Source organism: Lipophrys pholis (assembly GCF_963383615.2).
Source record: "Lipophrys pholis genome assembly, chromosome: 15".
NCBI classification, from domain to species: Eukaryota; Metazoa; Chordata; class Actinopteri; order Blenniiformes; family Blenniidae; genus Lipophrys; species Lipophrys pholis.
The window spans coordinates 22748190-22768927 of NC_137642.1; the positions used below are offsets into that span (position 1 = coordinate 22748190).

At 42.0% G+C, this 20738-nt stretch overlaps 2 protein-coding genes across 3 annotated transcripts in view; one reads left to right on the forward strand and one right to left on the reverse strand.

Moving 5' to 3' along the window:
• Positions 1-717: 717 nt before the first annotated feature.
• mocos (molybdenum cofactor sulfurase) lies at positions 718-11677 on the reverse strand. The gene is made up of 15 exons (XM_080481748.1): positions 11491-11677; positions 11302-11391; positions 11124-11190; positions 10387-11031; positions 10195-10271; positions 9842-10041; positions 9614-9730; positions 9142-9522; positions 8875-9037; positions 8678-8765; positions 8119-8243; positions 2199-2295; positions 1911-2052; positions 1710-1814; positions 718-1577 (listed from the first exon to the last, which is right to left on the reverse strand). Exons 1-15 carry the CDS (start codon positions 11600-11602, stop codon positions 1470-1472), a joined length of 2517 nt encoding a protein of 838 aa, XP_080337874.1. The 5' UTR covers positions 11603-11677; the 3' UTR covers positions 718-1469.
• A 3162-nt stretch (positions 11678-14839) lies between these two features.
• The window catches only part of LOC308120809 (poly(rC)-binding protein 3), a 15649-nt gene continuing 9750 nt past the window's right edge, over positions 14840-20738 (forward strand). Inside the window, exons 1-5 of one of the 2 annotated variants that reach the window (XM_080481650.1) lie at positions 14840-15487; positions 20156-20266; positions 20396-20419; positions 20538-20570; positions 20668-20738. The exon at positions 20668-20738 is cut by the window's right edge and continues 46 nt beyond it. In XM_080481650.1, coding sequence (XP_080337776.1) covers positions 20189-20266; positions 20396-20419; positions 20538-20570; positions 20668-20738 — 206 coding nt within the window. In that variant the 5' untranslated portion in view covers positions 14840-15487; positions 20156-20188. The remainder of the gene's footprint in view (positions 15488-20155; positions 20267-20395; positions 20420-20537; positions 20571-20667) is intronic. The other variant, XM_080481651.1, reaches the window with a different exon arrangement.

The following is a 20738-nucleotide window of genomic DNA, read 5'->3' on the forward strand; positions in this document are numbered from 1 at the left end:
TTCTATTTTAAAAAATAATAATAAGAGGAGAAACACTATCTTCACTTTGCTTGTTGTCCACCACAAATTGTGTTGTTTAAAAGAAGGTGACTGCGCTGCAAAATAGGTTTACTTTTGATTTTAGGGAAATAAATCTGTTATCTGTTAAGTCTAATTACTTAGTCATTATTTTAGAATAAAATCACCGGGCTCCATTTTAATTACTGACATTAAAATGTAATTTTTCATACCCACTTTTATTTGTGTGTCATTTATATATCTTCTATCCAGATTTACCCAATTATGGGCCCCAGATTTTCCAGAGAAGTGATGGAAAATAACAGGTTCGGAGAAAACTGAATGGCAGCATTATTTTTTGTAACTGAAGCCGTGTTAACGTGAGAACATTTCGTTTTTGTGTTTTCGTTTCAGAAACATTTTGCGTTTTTTCCGGAAACGTTTTGAAAGCGACGTTTGCCTTCATGACGGGCCACTAGTCGGTGCTGTTAGTTTTTGTAATGAGACCACACAGATATGCGTGCAGAGAACGACACGCTATAAACATTAACAATGGGATAACACGGACATCCGCATGGGCAGACGACCAAGTTGGAAAACAGGCGAAAATCAAGACATGCACAGGGAGAACCTGCAAACTCCACACAGAAAAGCCTCTAAGCCAATTTCAACCCGTCAGCCAAATCTGAACACTTAAATAAAGCTGGAAACTGTCATTTTGTCAGTGGTAAATCTTTAATCCACAGAATATAATCCTGATAATTGACTTCAAGAAGAGAATCTTCAGAATCTGGTCAAACTCTTTACATCTCATTAAAAGGGAATTTACAGGAATTATGGGTGAATCATGACTATACAAGCATGTGGACTCAGTGTGGATATTATATAACATCATACATACAAGATTTTCAAAGTAAGTGCTCATTTTTCACATTTTCCCAGGGTTATACCGTTAGATATGTTTTAGCCTGCAGATGGCCTCGCGGAGCATTTTGACATTGATGTGACTGACATCCATATTTATCAGATGGATTTTTTTTCCCCCGCCAAAGCTAATCTGATGACAAGTTTACTGGGGAATAATTTAAAAACAATGCAGCGATACCATTTGGATATTTTTGTGTCAATTCTTGTGTGAAGGCACGTTTGCTCTGTAACGTCTTGTGACCCCAATATCTAGACCTGAAGCTCACAGGCCAGACACACTTTCTTCATTCTCTCGAGCCTTAGATATACAAGTCACTGAGCGCCCAATGCATTTTTCTATTCCAGAGAGATTTGATATATGTCTTTAGATTTCTGCAAATGACCTTCTGTGGGAATATCCAACGACATTTTGAATCAAATAACAGCTCATTCTTGGATATATTTAAAGAGCACGACGGGGTAGTCAAGAAGCAGCATAGAAATGGTCACTTAGGGATGAAAGATGGCGGCAGAATAAATAAGAGAGGATGTTCCAGGTGGCTTCTTTAAGCGCAGCGCGGTTCAGGCTGGACGGGGGAGCCGACGGAGAGGAGGCTGGACGCAGGCGGAGAGCCGTCGGGGAGCTCGTGGGTTAGGTACACACCAAAAGTCACCTAAACACAATGGCTGGAATTATACTGTTCTCACACACACACACACACACGCACGCACGCACGCACGCACGCACGCACGCACGCACGCACGCACGCACGCACGCACGCACGCACGCACACACACACACTGACCTTCCCCTTGCGATGGGCAGACAGGGAGAGCAGTGGCTCTTTTGTTTTGGTCCCCGTCTCCTGGTCGACTCCAACCATGTGGCATCGTCCGCACTGACCTGCAACCTTCGGATTGATCCCACATTGAGCGCGTGACTTCTTCAAAATCGCCCTTTCAACACATCTGTAGATTTCATCGTTTATCCGGAAGCGCTTGCTCACCACGAATCGGGTGCTGCCAATAATCAAGTGTGACCAATTATCCTCCTCGAATGGTTCTTCTCCAGCGATGACTAAATTGGCTCGGAAGCGGCTAATGACGCTCTGTGTGTCAAGGAGCTGATCACCCTCCCGATTGTCCTGCCTGAGAGAGACGAATGTGGAAATTGCATGTTATTTTGCCGCTCGGCGTAAACGATTCCCTGTAATGTAAATGCCACGCGCGTGGCAGCGGCCCAATCATTTCGCCGGAGCGCAGCGTATTCTGAATAACGTGTCATGCGCTCAAACCTGCAGCTCATTAGTTTGTGAATGAGCTCCACGCTGGCAGAGTTGATCATGAGGTACTGAGCCTCGTTCACCAGGGAGAGGGACGTGGAGGTGGCAGCTAGAGAGGAAAGACAGTATTATTACCCACAGTGATTTTGGTACCAAATCAGCAAATACAGTATTTTGATTTGCAGGTTGAGCAGACAGCAACGTGAAGAAAAAAAAAAGGGAAAAAAAAGGGCTGTACTGCAACACAGAGAGTGAAGTGTGTGCCTGGAGTGGAAACTTATCACGATGTGCATTTACAGTTTGACCATTATGAGCCTGGGGGGAAGAAATCTTTAAAACCTTTTTCTAATGACTGATTGAACTGTTCCAAGAATGAAAGATTCATCAGATAATTACAAGCATATACATTTAATCATTTGATTAGAACTAGAGAGAGGCTCTGTCTTCTATGCTCAATATTTACTAAATTTGACTCGCCAAGCTTTTGTCTCCTAGATATAGAACACCTAGATTGTTCTCTTAGAACAATTTCATCACCAAACACAGATGTAAAGCTCATGTTTAAGTCCAAGCCCACAGACTGAAACGTATTCTTTTCTCTGTTTTAGCACCTGATCAAACATGGTTCATAAAAGGACGTCATTCATATATTAACATTCATTAAACGTTCAGCATCTTGTATTCTTCCAAACACACTGAGTCAGATGCCTTGTCTCTTTGGATGCTGATAAAGCATTTAATAGAGTCGAATGGAATCATTTACTCTGAATATTTTGATCTATGTCGAGGGACCCAGGAGAGCTGCTTAATCCTTTTTACTATTTGCCATCGGCAGCAGCAAGGTAAATACACAGATAGAAGGAAGATTCTCTATGTGCGGATGACCTACGACTGTGACCTGACCTGACTGTGCTGGATGTTTTTAATAAGTTTCACCCTGACCAGGTCTCCAGTCCAAACACAAAACTGCTTCAAAAAAAGAGCCAAAACAACTAAAATAAAAATTTAAAAAATGCTGAAAAAGAAGGTTAAAACATCTAATATCAGAAACAAAACCAGACGGGAATGTCATGAACTGTTTACCATCCTAAAGTATAATTGAAACGTCATAATTGCAACAAAAGAACACACTTTACGTTCATATATAAAAACTGTGTTTGAAACTTTAAGAGCTGTGTTTTTGGATGTTTAACTTTTTTTCTCGCTCTGGTTAAACTTGACTTGGTAGAAAGTGGCAAAAACTGACCCTGGGTGAAAAACAAATCTACTTAAGTATAGTCGTTGCAATTTACAACAACACTAGTAAGTCAACTGATACAATTCCTATGGATAAAATCCTAACACATAAACACACAAAAGATGGAAAAAAGCACCTTAAATCCCCCCCACCGAGAGCACGATAGTAGTGATTTTTATAACGGCACACAGCCGTCCAGCTTATTTATGTGCAACACTGCAAAGGGAGGCCCAGCACAGCTCCAGGTCTTAAAGATGGGACTCATGAGGGTTACTCTGGTTGTTGCAAGCAGAACTACTCAGCCGGTAAAAGCATTTGCCTAAAAGTTTCCTGTGGCTCTGCAGGGAGCGTCTCCACACCTCCGAGAATACTCCCGGGGAAGTCATCGGAGGGTATCTCACGCCGAATTTTGGAGACAATCATTCAACGGAAAACCTGGATTCAAGCCGATGAAAGCCGTGGGCGTTCACCAGTCTGGGAGGATTACAGGAGCCGTATCTATTGCAATATGGGAACTAATAGATGTGAGAAATGTAAGGCTTGTGGAGCTTAACCCACAATGTGGAAACAAAGCTGGCAGGATCATTCAGAAAAGTGAAAAAAAAAAATAAAAATGTATTCATCATTTAAGAAATGGTCAGATTCCGAACAGAAGACGTCCTATCTAGTTTCACACACTACACCTCCTGTAATAAACTTCAGTATTTTTAAATCTCTTCCTGTGATCCTCCCCGGCTGTGAAACACTAGCGACTTTCAGATTCCTAACAACCAGTTTTGTAACAGCAGCTTTGCATTGAATATCTGTTGCTCAAACTGAGATTACTGAATTTACACGGTTTTATTAAAACTGATGCAGAGCCTATAGGCATTCCAAACACCTGTTATATTTCAATTATTAGTATTTATTATATGTATCCAATACGTCTAGTTGTTTTTTCAAGTAAATCCTATTTCAGTGTGGTTTTTAGATACTTTTTAAATTTGTAACACACACACAAAAAACTGATTTTTTAGCTACAAATGTTGAACAATGTGCGATCTTGGGTTGTTGTGCACTACTTAAAAGATGAGATTGAATAGAAACGTCTCACAATAGTGCTGATATCCTTCCCTATTTTCATTTCCTTGGTTACTTCCTCGTGTATTCTTTTGGATTACATTAAAAAACTGTTCTTAAGATTAGTTTTCTTCCCAAAAATGAAAAGAAAAGAAATAATACCTCGACCTCCTGAATCTCTGGTGCATCAAGCTGAGATCTCTGAAACCGCTACGGTAATATGGAAGACTTTGGTTGAAACATGAGTAGGAATTGGAGATTCAAAATGATGTTTGCATTAATGTGTCAGGCTTGTTCTGAATTGATCAACCTGAATCATCTGTTGCTACTTCATCTAATACGAATACAAATGACAAAGATCATTTTCTGATTGAGAGTGCATCAGAACATGTACGATTCCCACGCTGAGGGCCAATATACCTGGAACAAGTATGTCAGGGTGATATATTTAGGAAAAAGTCATTCTTGGATCTCAACATTGTGTTTCATGAAGGACACAATAAATTCCTGGATATACATTTTTTGGAGGTTTTGAGGCACAAGGTTTTTTTCTTAACTACCAGTCTCTTTACAATAAAATCAGTCAGAAAATCCGATTTCATCAAGCATGCCGACCAGTATAAAACCAAGTTTCTGGTCCTGATCACACAAGTACGATCTGAAAACTTCAAACTTCCTGCAGTTCGACTTCACAAGTGCTGTAGATATCCATATTTATACATCTTAGAATATTTAATCAGACTTTCCAGAAAACTGCAATCTTGCAAACCCAACAATTATAGCAAACCTCGGCAGAATCTCCAGAGGCATACAATTTGTGAAAGTTAAATGACTTGAAAATCATTTAAAGCTTAATAATCTGTACATTGTGTTGATTATAAAGAGGAGTAGCGGTCGAATCTGATCAATAAAGTGAATTATAGAATATTGTGGTGGAACACGTTGCAGAGATGTGGTCACACGTTAACACTAATCAGGTACAAAGGAATCGCTGCAAAAATCAAAGTATTAATTATGTTAATTAATTAGAGAAGTCAGTTCAATTCAGCTGTATGAACCATCTAAAGCACATTTCTCCCATAAAGTGCATAGAAGTCATGCAAAAATAACTAAAAAATTTGATTTTCATGTTAAATTAATAAGCTTATTGCTTGTTAAAATGCAGATCAAAAGGTTTTCATAATCATTCTGACTGTGGCCGTACTCAGTAAAGTTTAAAAGGAGAGAAGTGGATTACTTGGTTCATAGAGTATGAAGAAAATGAAATATGAATACTTCTTTTCTCCTTCTTATTTGCGAGCCCCAGAAAAGTCACTCACGTGGTTTCCGGTTTTGTGAAATTTGAAGCTGATACAGGTGAAGAAAAACATTTGTTGCCGATGTTTTCTTCATACGACAAAGTAATTTATTTTTTTAGAACTTTGGAAACAGTTGCTCTTTTTGTTCCCCAAAACAAATCAGTGTGCGACAAAAACCTTTTACTTGTACTATCTACATGTTCCTTGTTTTAACCACTGAGAGGCATGTACAGAGTCTGGAGCAATGGACAGTGGCGAGTTTATTTCATCATATAGTGCATATGTCAAATGTGAAAGTCTTTTAAAATAAAAGGAATTAATTGGAACTGAGAGTGTTTGGTTTAAAGTGCTGTCAGGTTTTGTTTACCTGTGTTATTTTCTAGAAAATAATTTAGCTTCTGATTCTTTGTTTTGTTCTGTTTTCTAAACACCTCAGTTTCACATTTCAATCTCGACAAGATCTCAGAGACTCACTGATCATCCTGGGCAAAAGCTGAAACTAAAGTGGTCTGAGGCAAACATTCTGGTTTGGTCGCTTGCAGAGTTCTGTGGATGTGAAGAGGTTTCAGCGTTGTCAGTGTTGGATAAATAACTAGGTTTAACTAAGTCCTTAATCAGCAATACGGTTATAAAGTTCCCCATATTATGCATAATTCACTTAAGTGAAGAAAGTCTCTCACCTCCCTCATTTGCTTGCTCCACCTTTTTTTGTAGCAAACGTGTGCTCATACAGGTGAATCTGAGATTTCCCCTTCACGATGTCATGCAGGGATATAACCACTCCCCCTGGTGGTGGATACTCACTTTGACGCTCTCACAAGTTGATAATAAAAACGTAGAAAGATTTCCTGATATCCTCAATAAAATCAGCATAATATGAAAAACCGGAACATTTACCCTTAAAGTTAGCAGGAGCTAGTGTTAGCTGCTTGGTAGTAACTGTTCCAAAAACATAGGACCAAACTAAATAACACAATCCTCTCCCTCTGGGGCAGATTCTGGTTCTAACTGGTTGAACTACAGTGCTTCTGTGAGTCATAGCAATAAATCCACCGTTAAAATTAGTGCATGGTCCCGGTGTTTCAGATTAACTGCTTTCCCTGGTAAATGGTGACTGACTTCCTTCAGTGTTCATCTTCGCAGATGAGAAACAGCAGATAATAAAATAAGAATCACAAAAGGTACGACACTTGGGAACTTCATTGTAAAAGGTGTTAAATGGCGTTCGTCAGGACGGATTTGGATTTTTGTCGGGTTTTTAACATCTGTAAGTAGTAGCAACAAGGGACGCTAAAGGATCACCAGTAAACCAGGAAACCATTTAATCTGAAACACCGGAAAGCTCTTCTCCCCGAGATGGGCCTGCAGTCGGTGAAAACATTTTGTGACAGTGAGTGGTATTACAGTTTAAAATTGAAAACTAAATTGTAATTACTTCCAACTGTGGCAGTCCACTGCCGTCTCTAAGTGACCCATGAATATCTTTGTACTCCCTATACTAATATAGACGACTTAGCGAGCAGCAGTGCAGTTCTCACACACTCCTCCCTCACATGCATGCTCATGACCGCGTGGCGAATTACTCATCCTTCACAACACGGACGCCTGCTCTGACCCAGAGCTGTTGTGAATTACAGTACGACAGAAGGATGACTGGGGGTCACAGGTACAACCCTTTGAATATTGGTTATTTTAAATGTTATTATGTCAATAATGCAATGACTCTCCAATAGTGTGCTAAAAATATTTGAACCAATTATTGTTTGTTAATACAATACTATAAAGTTGCATTAAAAATAAAAAAAATGTGATAACTGTAGCCAATAATGGCAAAATACATAAATGGGATGATATTCCTTCAAAATAAAATAATTTTTTCCAAATTTTGTGCAGTTTGCTTTTCCAAAATGTGTATAATGGAGGAGATAGTTGGCATATTGATTCATATAGGATACAAACTATTCGGCAATCCCTAATGTTTGACAATTTTATGACATTATTGGTTTTATTACATTTGTAACTAACATGAAGTCTGACATCAACCAAAATATGTTACTTATCATGAAACCTATATAGAGTTTTGGAATGACATGACTTTTTCTCTAGTGTGCGAATGTTCACCTTTAGTTCATTTATTTGATGTGTTTTGTCTGGTATGATGGTGAAGTCGCTTTCTAATGAGCAAGACAGGTTTTAACCCCCACGAGAAGTGAAAATAATTCAGATGAGGAGCAGATCAGGGTTTTTCAGATTTCCCCATCCCTTCCTACAAATCGCACACTGACAATGAGCACCCAGAGAAAAGCAAGTGAAACAGGTGGGATGCATGAATAGATACCTCCGATGGGCTTTTTCTTCATTTCTCGGGTAAAATCAGGCCTTTGTCTTATCAGGCGGCATGGCTGTCCGAGGAAGTCTGAGAGCCAGGATGCGGCTTCGTCTCCACAGTCGACGGTCTCCACCCTGCGGGGGGAGGAGGACTTCAGGTTGGGGGTGGGGGTTACATTCAGGAGGTCCCTGGGGAAATCTACCGAATATGGATGCTGCTTACTACTTGTTATGACATCTAAATCCAAGAATCTCGGCATGAATAGCTTTTTCTTCTTTTTTTTTTAACCGTGCCTCGTCATGTGGGGGATCTGTCAGACCAGATTAATATCACCTCCTGCTCATTGTTTGTTTGTGGTCCATAAAAAAAGAAAAAGTAGGAAGCAGGCAGAATGTCATAAGAAGCGGAGAGAGGCAGGCCTTATAATAGCGACCAGTAAAGGAGGACGGCATAAAAACCCATGCAGACATGAAGCAAACGATACGAGAGGAAAATCTGGGACAAAAGATGTGTGTCACAGCGTTTCCTGCTGCTGCTGCTCTCAGATGTGATCACAGATCCAGCTCACCTGTCACCACAAACTTTAGTCTGACACACCCGGTAGCCTGGGTGCAATTGAGCGTTGTCTTTCAGTGGAACTGAAATGGTATTCATCCCTGCGGGACAATGGACACAGACAAAAGTCAGAAAATTCTCTGACAAATTCGCAGCTGAAAGTCCGACTGATTGAAAGTTCTCGTCGCCGCCGTGCGCCGACTGCCTAACCTGAGGCCTGCAGGAGCAATTTGTTTGAAGAGAGGTGGACTTGTGGGCGTACGAGGCACAGGCGGGGCTCTCTCTTCTGACTCAGACACACGCCGTTCCCATTCACCACCATCCAGCCTCTGTCATACAGTAAACCTTGCGGTCCCACCGGCCAGTCGTGGACCTGCATGGAGAGCAGAGGATCGAGGTCGAGCCAAAGCAGGTGGAGCGAGAAAGCAGGAAAGAAAGAGAAGAGAGAAAAAGAGTAACTTTGGGTTGTGCTCAAACCTCACACGCTCCGCAGGATTTGATGGGATAAATGTAGATGCTGGTCAGAGTATAAGCCCCCCCATGGCTGTTTGAGTCTCTGAATCCAAATCCCTTCAGTGACGCTTCTGTAGGCTTCTCCTCACCTACTTTATACACTTCTCCATTAGTCTTTTTCATTGAAGGATATTCGCTGGAGCCTTCTGATGCTGCTGTGGCTGTTTTGAGCTTCTGCAGCCTGGCGTGGTCCACCGTGACCGGTTTCTCCACGAAGCACTCGGCAACAAACTTCAGGAACTTTTGACAGTCTTCAAACGTTGACATGTAGCCAAAGGACACTCGAACAGATCCGGTCGGCTGGCCGTCCACATGGTCGACGCTGTCTCCGCAGACGTGGCCGGCCTGAAAGAGAGAAAAAGACAACATTTTGCTCTCCCCTCACATGGCATAACAGATTCGGAATGATTTTTTTTTTCAAACCTCCGTCTCTCACCTGCAGATTTCTCCTCATCTGCTGGCCATCGATCCCGAGGAGGAACTGACAGGCCCCGGTGTTGCAGAAGCAGCCTGTCCGCACATGAATATTGTACAGATTGGCCATTCGGTCTACCTGAGGACAGCAGAGGATTTCTTGTTAAAAAAAAAAAAGCCCACACCGAACATAAACATGCTCCAATTAAAATGTTATGACTTTGATCTAAATCATATTTATCACACGCACCTGTGAATACCCAATTATCTGTCCATTAGAGTCCATGAGGTTGAAGTTAACTATCGCACCCTGTGTGATTGAACTCTCAAACTGCCCTTCGGTGTATATGTGAGCCGCCGGTTTCCCGTTGCCATGGCAAAGGCTTGACAGGAGCATGTAAGTGTAGCGCGCCAAGCCGAATGTGTGCTGCTGGATGTTGTGCATGTTCCCTGAAGGTGAAAAAAAAAAAAAAAAAAGGATAAAGATAGTGTTACCCCGAAGCAGATTACCATAATGAATACCGTGCATATGGATTAGCATACTGCTATTAAACGAAGGGATTTTAATGTTCTTGTGTGAATCAAGACACTCTGTCACAGCACCTGTGATCCGCTGAAGCGATTCAAACCCTTGATTTATGGCGATGATGTCCAGGAAAGAGACGGTGCCATCTTCGAATCTTTATCAGGCAGAGAGAAAGCATTACGCCTCCGAATGAAGGTGCAGGGGTAATAAAGCTACCGTGAATTTCTCTGAGAATATCTAGGATTTGACAGCCTTGTTCGGCACTCTACCTGTCAGTGATGTTTGCAGCCTGCACGTAGTAATCTTCTCCGGAGAGGTAAGCCGCTGCTGTGCCTCCACCGAAATAAGACTTCTTTAGTATGCTCGCCGCGTCATTACGGACAAGAAGGGCCCCAAGACCGGTGGGGAATCCAAACATCTTGTAGAAAGAGATGGGGATGAAATCAGCAGGGCAGTCTCGGAGGTTAAGAGGGGAGCAACTGACATAGGAGGCTGCATCGAGCAGCACGAACCAGCGGCCCTGGTGGTCGCACGCTGGGTAGAGGCGTCTCGCCTGGATGCCTCTCACGTGGCAGAGCGGATACTTTCGTCCGGAGAAGTTGCTCTGTGCTGGGTAGCAGAAGAGGTGAGCTGTCTGGCAAATAACATCGTCAACTGGAGCCTCCCCCTCTGCCCTGCTCTCCACATCCTGCGGCAGGACAGGCAGTGTAACGGCCCCCCGGGTGGAGGTCAGTCCTCTCATGCCAACTACCGAGGTGTGGTTGTCAGTGAGGTAGCAGAAGAGACTCGCCGCCTCGCTCTCAGCCTGCGGCCTCCAGGGAAAGCTCTCAGCCACTAATTTGAGCGCGGCCGTAGAGCCAGACGTGAATATCACAGAGTACTCCTCAGGGGTGGTGTTAAAATGCTGCAAGACCCTGTAAGAAAATGGACAGGTTTTCTTTTTAAACCATTACATTGAAAGGACTCATTAAGTAAACTCATGAGAGTTTATTCTGAAGGTCTTCACCTGAATCTCACTCGTTCCATGGTGTCATGTGTCAGTGTGCTGCTGGGACTGTGGCTGTGAGGGTTTCCTGCAGGGGGGGGGGGGGGGGGTCAGCACTTAGACGCTTTGGATTTTATAGGAGCCAAATGACACATAAAAATAAACACCTCACAAGATTTTTTTATGTGACTTGTCTGACCGTAAACATTCCCTATAATGTCCTGGCAGTAGTCCCTGACCAGAGATTCAGGGTACAGCGTGGCTGCAGCATGATCCAGATATGTTATTCCTGTTTACAACAGAGGAGCAGCCATGTATTGAGAAGAAAAAAAAAAAAACCTCAGTCAGCCGAGGGAAAGACTATCCCGCCACTGAACACGATCGTTACCTTTAATCCGGGTGAACTCCTGCTCGATCACGTCTCGGAAGTTTTCTCCATAGCCGTAGTGACTCCAGAGCTGCTGGAAAGTTTCAAAAGTGCAAAGTTGTTGGAAATCCATCGATCGCTGTGGGCCGGGGGAGAGCTGAGGAGGAGCGCAGTCACGGCGCGTGGTGCCGCCGTGCGTCTTTTTACGCACTCTGGCGCACGCAGTTCTTTGATAACAGCGGGTGAAAGTCCGTCAGCTGACACTGTTTTCTCTCCCAAGTCTGTCAAAGTGTCCCCACGCAGACCTACTGTGTATAAACGACAACTTACTAACTAACTTACAAAGTTAGCGTTTACCTATGATGCACTGAGAAGTTTCAGGAAACTACAATATCAATATAAAGTTTGTAAATTATTGAAAAAAAAGAAGAAAAAAAACCCCTACTTTTACGACTGTTTTGATATCACGTGACATCTTTAGACTCCACCTACAATCTTTTTTTTCTCCATTTTTTTTCTCATCGATGTTTTTATTTATACATTTTGGAAAATCTTGCGCAAAGAAAAGACAACATCAATGGTGAGAAAAGTAAAAGATCTTTTAAAATGTTGGTTTGTGTTCAGTTGTGGTTGAAGGCAGGAAAAAGACATGCATTTAATGCCACCTAGACCTTTGTAGGAAACCAATACTGCAGATCGACTCACACGGTCACTCTCATTGTCTCTTTCACAAAAAGACTGGGGTTGGGGGGGGGGGGGGGGGGGGCACGATGCTGAGGTGGTTGTTTGGGTTTGTACAGGATGTAAACAATAGATTAACTCATTTTACTTTATCTTAAATAATAAAGCTTTTATTTTATGTATTCTCCCCTTTATTATGTTTTTAATCATTTTTAACACATTTCATGTGTATCATGTGAGATCTTGTCAAATACGCACAATAACTTCATTATAGTTCAAATTGTATAAGATATTGTAAAATGCACACAATTCTTACAGTATTTTCTTTTACCAGTATGAATAAGGCCTCTTTCAAAAACTGCTTCTATTAGTTTTTGGAAAGAATAAAAAGAAAGAGTAACTGATATAAAAAATCTCATGTAATTGTTGGTTAGGGTCTCCCACTCTCGTTCTCTCTCTCTCTCAATTAACACGTCATTATTATTATTATATTTATTATTAATATCAATATTACTATATTACTCAACCAAATAATTTTACAATGTATTTAATTAACAACTCCAAATCTAAACATACAAACACAACCTGACTCGAAACAACCAGTATAAAGATGAAATTCTAAATCCGCCCCTGTGCCAGCATGGAAACTATACACCTTTTGATTTCAGGCAGGGCTGTCAAATGGCTGTGGGGGAGAAAAACAGCACAACACAGGGCACCGTAGTGCACACAGGATTACTTTACACAATGGAGAAATGACAAATAATTGACAATACTCCCGTATATATTCATGTTTATTTGTTTTTACTTTTCATGTTTGGTTGTGACTTTCTATGCTGCTACTGTCAGAGCTTTCCAACAGAATTTCATGGTATTTAATATACATTGACAATAAAGGCATTGTAGTCTTAATCTTAAATGTAACTTTCAATGAAACAAATGGCTGTTGTTGTTTTGTTTCAGTGTCAACATCCTAACACCAGGGAACTCTTGAAGATAAAAAAAAAAGATATAATATAGAAAGTAGTTGAGTGGATGTCACAGAACTTAGAAAGCAAACAATCACTATCATTGTGCTTCACTGTATGTCTGCAGTTGTGAAAACAAGCATGATAAAGGCTGAAGAAGTGATGTCTGAGAGATACAAGATGCATTGTTTCACACTTCAATGAAGGAAAACTTCAGAGTTGTTGGTATTTCCATGTAACGATTATGTCATTTCCCCCAGTGGAGATCAATTTGGGCTCCATGTGACTCCTGAAGTAAATGAGTTTGACAACCCTGCTTTAGGGAATCACGTGAGAATGCGTGACTGCCGTCAAGCATAAAGTGAGCACGTTGCATTGTTCTGTGTTAATAGAGGTGATCAGATCAACATTGCTGATACCTAAAACCCGATTAGTAGAACTGTTCTTAAAACTGAAGCCTCATTCGCTGTCGCAACTTGAACAGTTCTATTTGCTATCAGTCTATGTGACGTTAAAACTTCTCTGGAATAAACAAAGCCCATAAATGTCATCATTTGGGTTGTTTGTGATAACATATTTGAATTCAATATGCAGCTTTAAGTGACTAACTGATAACTCCCCCAACTCCGAGTAATCACGTCAGTGATCTCGTTACATACAATCTGTCTCTTTTCTTCACTGATGAGTAAAGAGCGTTGAGGGGAGCAATGACCACGGCTGACCTGCTCTCAGTATGCTAAAAAGAATATTGATTAGTTCACACTAATCTTGTCTAATGATTTTTCTTTTTCCTGAGCAGCCCTCAAAACAGCAATTACAGATACTAGCAAAGACCCGTGTGCATCTTTTCAGACGGGTTTTCTGCGCTGCCAGAATTATTTGCAACTGCCTTCTAAAGTTTTTCAGTGAGTTTTTAAGGACGCTTCAAAATATACTCTGATAACAGCAACTATAACTGATCACACCAACAAGTCTTAGCAATCACTTCAGAGTAATCCAATTACACCCAATCCTTAATCTCATTGCCACACAAGGTAGAAAGAGGAGAGGAAATTAGTCACAAGTGATTGGCATAAAACGCCAGATCATCTCACGGTCTCTAAACGGATAAACGAACCGCCACATACTCTGTCACATGGCCCCGTTCTTGCCAGTTTTTACGACACGGCCGCGGTTCTGATTCTGTTTGGCACATGAAAAAGAAACGGTCTTGTACACATTTCTGAACTCTACTTGACCCTCCCTCCACTTCCTCTGACCCTAAACACGTGTCATAATAACCGTGCTTGAGATGATCATCTTCATCTTCCTGTTCTCATGTGAACATTTTTATGAAAGAAATACAACTTGGAAGTTGTTCTTTAAAAAAAACAACCAAAAAACCCGGTTGAGAAGTGAATGGAGCACGTTGCTCTCAGATATCTGCTCGACAGCCATGAGGCTCACAGCAGTCATCATTGTCTCCGTGCAACGCACTGAATAGTAATTAAATATGCCACTTATGCTTGACTGATTCATTTCCTTCACCATTTCGCAGCTCAGCTGAATACATTTTTCTGGGCAGAAGGGTGGTATTGTATCCAGTATGGCCTCATTACGGGGGCCGAGGGGCTTGGCGTGGGGGAGGGCAGAGGCCATGAGGAGTTGGGCGGGGGGGGGGGTGGGATGCACCCCATGAAGACATTGTGTTTAACATCACTAAATACCTCAAACGCCACATTGTTCCTCCCAAGCCTCAATTAGTCGGGTTCCTTGTACAAAGCGATGATTTCATACAGGGAGATTTATTTTTAGAGAAAATCCGGCCCTGTGCAGGCAGGAAGCGCTCTGAAAATCTAATGAAGAACACAGCAGTCATGCAGAGTTGTTAGTCACAAAGCCACATCGCTTAACAAAGCTTCTCTTCACCATCTCTCTGTTTTTGAACGGCTGCAAAAAGGCAACACCTTCCCGGGTTTTTTTCTCCCCCTTCCTTTCTTTTTTTGGGGTTGTGGTGCTGTAACTGTAGCCCGCTCTATCTGTGCTGGACGGTGTCCAGCCAAAGAGGCTCTTCGCTCTGCCCTCGGGCCTCTTCGGTTCGTGGATCTCCGTGCGGAGGAACGCCTCTTTGGTGGCTGTGACAGGGAGAATTAGGCAAGAGATGCGGGTTCACTTGCCCTGCGTAGGGGCTTATCTTGGGCTAAGCTGAGGGACTAATAGCAAAGCCAGCCTCCGCTCCAGCCGGTCTGAGGGCACAGGGAGCCATCTGTCCACTCTGTGGATAACTGACAACAAAGGGGGCAAACACTGAACACGGACAACCAACTCAAAGGCCGTTCCTTTGGAAGTTATCGGAAATAAAGCAAAGGAGCAAGAATTTTGTGTATCAGGTCAGTATTATCACTAATCATTGTCAGATTACAGGTCTCCAGCTAAGTTGTGAGTGTATGACTATGTTATGTTATTTACTGGTAAGTTCAGTCGTTGTGGACTACGCTCGCGGTGAGATTTAGCAGCAAAGAAAGTTGAAGTTGTTGGATGTTACACTTTTAATGGGAGCTAAATAATGCGAGGCTCGGTTTTAATGCACCACTCCTGACTCCCATTAGGCTGAGATAATTTGAGCTGCTTGTTTTTCTGCACTCTGCTGTGCTGTAAATGCATTTTGTTGTGCTGTTCTCTTCAGACGCAGACTGGGCTGGAATTAATTAACATATTAAACCAGACATGTGATGAATCTCCAATAATGTAACCTTTGTGTTGAGGGAGGAATGCCACGCTGTCAGGCCTCACGCACATCGTCTGATATGCGGTGGCTCACAAAGAGCTAAAAATAGACTTATTTAAGCAGTGATCTCTGTTGGATCACTGAAAACCTTTTACTGTGATGAAAATTAGTAATTTGACATGTTTAAACTCTATAAAAATAAATTGTATATTTACAAGAATTAATTTTATACTTTATCACAATTGTATTTAATAATCCTATGAAATGTAATCATTTTTTACATTTTACGTGATAGTATATCCTTTGTTTTGCCCTCAAATTTTGAATACACTTGAAATCCTTCAAGTAATCCACTTAGACATTGTTTTCTATTTCCCTCAAGGATTAATGCCCTGGTTTTATTTTTCATTTTTTCTAAATGATTATTATTATTATCTGAAACACACTTCTGCCTGTCAGTATTGTGGGAGCTGAGTTCCTGTAGATTCTCTTGTTTTATCATGTACACTCTGTGGGTGCTGTTTTTCACGAGCATTTTTGTTCGGAAGTCTTGAGTGGGCGCTGACGTGCTAGAGGTGACAGAAATAGGTCAAAAGGGTCTTAGCATTAACCAAACAAATCCCAGCCTATAGGATTAGTCAGAGATGTTGCTGTTTATTTGATGTATTCACTGTAACTTTATGATGATACACACCGGGGAGAATAGCTGAGTCTCTCGTTAGAGGAAAGATACCCTCCACTTATTATATGATGATACTGTTTGGATTAAGTCCTTTAGCTCGATGGAACATGCGGGAACAAAAACCTATTATTCACTTGTCTCTGCTGCTAGAAAACCCCGTTTGAATTGCTTGCCATCACAAATCTAGTGCCACTTCTCAACACTGGCAGCACGCTTGAGTCAATCGAACACTCATGTTTGGTCTTTGTTTTTTAAGGTGTGGGATGGCGACAGAGAGTTCAGTATTTATTGGCTTGTGTGAGTATCTAAGCTGGGGTTCGTGGGAAGGTCAGAGATCACGGATTAAAGAAATGGTTGGGGAAATGTTCGCTTTGCTGAGGCATTATTTGAAAGAGCTGCGGCTTGTTGTCTTCGCTTAGCTTCGCACAGAGATTGGAAGCGGTGGGAAGCGGCTAGCATGGCTCCGTTAAAAGGTTACAAGTCTTTAGCTGGGAGCAACAACTCCTGGAGGGCCTGCGTGCCACCTGGAAACTCAGCTCAGGAATAGACAACAATGTTGTTGTTTTTCCCACTTCGCTTTGTGTGGGATAAAGAAAGCGATAATTGGTTCAGTGTCAAGTTTTTCTGGAAAGTGTTACGACCCCAAAGAGGGAGGAAACATATTTTAGGACATGGGAGACAAGGGCATGAGTTTTTAAACATTTGGTTTATTTTCTTTGATTTCTTTTTACAAGAGCCTTGTCCACCTGTCCAAAAAAGACAAAAAACAGGGAACAGGGAGAAGTTTAACTGAAAGAGGGGCGTGACTGCCCGGCCAAACGAAACATACAGGTGCGGCAATGGCCGAACCCTGTACAGGGCCGTCGAACCAGTACCGACACCGGGCTAAGAAAGAAAGCACAAACCCAGACTAGACCCAGGGGAAAAATAAAAAGCGAAAACAGTACGGCCGGTACAGCCACGCAAAACAGACCTAACCTCGGCCAGCCAGCCGGCGAGGAGGAAGCTTGGTGATGTAGCTGCAGACATCTGGAGCAATGCAGATTTAAAATGAAATATGGCGGTCATTAATAAATCACACGGGGTTCAACGTTTATACTAGGCCTGTTAGCGGCTAAGACTAGAGGCTAGCGCTAGCCCAGTTAGCTGCTGTCCGTCTCCCGTACTTTCAGGGTCTCATAGAGAATACAACATTACGTTACACAAGCAGCAAGACTTAACGATTGACCTGCAATTGTGTCCCTGACAGTTGGACTCTTTCTGAACGCAGGTTGATGACATCTTCACCTGGTACATTAGTGAACAACAACATTAGGCACAATCAAAATCTCCCGGTTTGGGGTGCAACACCCTTGTGGGCGATTCTGGGTTGAACAACAAACCCAAACAACAAAAATCTCAGTCACTTTCAAACGCCAGAGTTTGAGGCCGGTTTCAACTGAGATCCAACACCAATATACATGTTTTAACAAGGAAAAAGGAGATTTCCGGGCGATGACTCCTTTAAAGTCCTGGAGGAGTTTTGAAATAAACCCTGGATTAACAGTGAACACTCCATCTGTATTTACATCATACGTATTGCTGCCTTTGTGAATGGGCATTTAGACAAACGGACTGGGTTACAGAAAGCACAAAAATGTTCACGTATTTCCAGCTGCTACTCGGATGTGGATATGCGTAGTTTGTACCTCTTAGCTGACAACATCCTTCTGACTTGCACAAAGATGATGCTCTTGCTCTTTATGTGCTCAGAGGTTGTTATGACGGATTTCTCAGCTATCAATGAGTGGGCAGAGTGGAAGATATCTGTAAGTGGATTTGCAGCTCATCGTCAGGCTGCAAATATCTGTCAGGAAGTGTCATAAAGTCTCGCCATTTGTGTTAGTCAGAAAGTATGCTGTGAATATCTGATATAATATTTTCTCCAACTACACTAGAATTGAATTATGGACATCTGAAGTGCACATTCCGTTTGACCATTAAATGTTAAAATGACTTGCCAGGGCGAATCTATCATCTGCATTAAGGTGTAAGGTGATGTTTCACGTTTGTCCAGAAATTGAAGTGGTCTCTTTTTAAATGACCTTTTCTTTTCCCATTTAGATAATACTGTTTGTTAGTGCCAGATTCTCCATCTTATCAGAGCAGCTGTTAAAAATAAATGGAAAAATCACTGCACGGCACCGTGATGATCTAATAAACACTGTGACCTTCGTTCCTTATAGACTTAAATTCCTCTGTCTGTCTGTTATGGAGCAATAAGCTGCTCGTCCTTCACTGCATCGAGACATTCTTTATTTGTTCTGCAAATACAGAGAATTTAACACACGCCTGCAACAGAGCCGACATAGTGCAGTGTCAGTTTAATATGAAAAGATGGCTGTCCCACTCTGTCTCTCTGTTTTGGGCACACACATGCGAGCGACTCCAATCTAATGTCTATCTTCGAAGTCAAACTTTAACGATCACAGCTAACTGTTTAAAACAAGAACAAACCTGACTGTACACTGGGCCCTTCCTGAAACATTTCTGAAGCATTTCGGTTTCCGACCGGACAAGAAATTGCACCCTGCAAGGGCAGCGAAACACACACGCACACACACACACACACACACACACACTCACACACACACACACACAATCACGCCACTTACTCCCGAGGCCTCTGCAGCACAAGTGGCTTCCTTTATATCTTATCTTTTCTTTGAGAGTCACACAGGTCGTGTTCAGCTGGAACTAAAGACATGGTCCCATGTGAAGATTGCACCCAGTGATAGGCTTATCGTCCCCCCGCACAACAACACGATCAGAAGACAAACAACAGTCTCTTCAGAGACCATCGGTTCCCTTATGATATTTTGTTTCGGAAAAAGGGGGGAACGGGGCTCTTTCTTAAAAGTGGCCTTTCTTCCACATCCAGCCCCGGTAAAGTAACGATCCATATCATTCTCAAATAGGGATGAATTTCATCCTCACTGCAGATGGATTTGACAATGGGGGATGCAGTTTTATACCCTCTTCAGCAAAGCTTTCACATTTGCCATGTCTGGTAACTCTTTACCAGAAAACCTCTCTGAGAGCAGGAAGTGACACTGTTCATATTTCCTGCAGCTGCACTCATTTGACTGGAAAACACAGAAGAACAGAAGCGTAGTCGAGCCCAAGCAGTAGCAATTGCCGCTATTGTTTATGAATAATTGGAGAAATATCAAAATAGAAATTCAGTCAAAATGCATAATACAACTGACTCCTGCTAAACATTTTGGCCTACTATTTTTAGTCTTGCAATGCAAGTTCCCACCACCAGATGGTGTATTGAATCACTAAAACGAAGCAGCAGGAGAAATACTGTAGATCACACAGAAAGGTGTACTCTCCATGATAAGCAGATATACTGTACTCAGTTCACCCAGTGGACCCAGTTTGAGCTGCTGCTGCTACTAAATAAAAAGAAGAGCTTTAGAGTCAAAAGGCTAAAGGCTAGGTGGAGGACAGAGTAACTTAACACCACCATCAAATGTACAAAGCCAGAACTTATAATAGTCACTTGGATGCTGTGTGGTACTTCTTCAATTTTACAAATCATTTCCCAAATCATCTGAAGCACCAAAACACTTGTCACACTCCGGCTATTTCTTTCCTTTGCAGAGTGTTTACTTGGAACCCCGGAAATACACAGAGATGTCTGACAACGAGGAAATGGTTTCAGACGGGAGTCTGAATGTTACACTGACGCTCAGGCTGCTGATGCATGGAAAGGTATTTTTTTGCTGTTAATAGCTGGCTGCCGTAAGGCTTCTGGTAGTGGCATTTAATTGCATCCTGTGCCAATTGCGAAAATCCGTGTGTTGCCATTGACTCAGACGCTGTTATCTTTTTCATTCGCAGGAAGTTGGCAGCATAATTGGGAAGGTAGACGTATTTTATAAAGCATCAGCATTCATTGAGTCTCCTTCTTTCCTCTGTGATTGTCTTGTTACATTCCCTTGATAAACCTAATCAAACCGACTTCTTTCCTAATTGTTTTCAGAAAGGAGAGACGGTAAAGAAAATGAGAGAGGAGGTGAGTGTTTGCCTTTTAGTTTATTTTTTTACTTGAAAATGCACATCGGGCATCGCCCAAATTGAGTGTCATGTAATTGTGGCGTTTGTGTTTCTAGAGTGGCGCGCGCATCAACATCTCAGAGGGATCGTCTCCAGAAAGAATAGTCACCATCACAGGACCCACTGA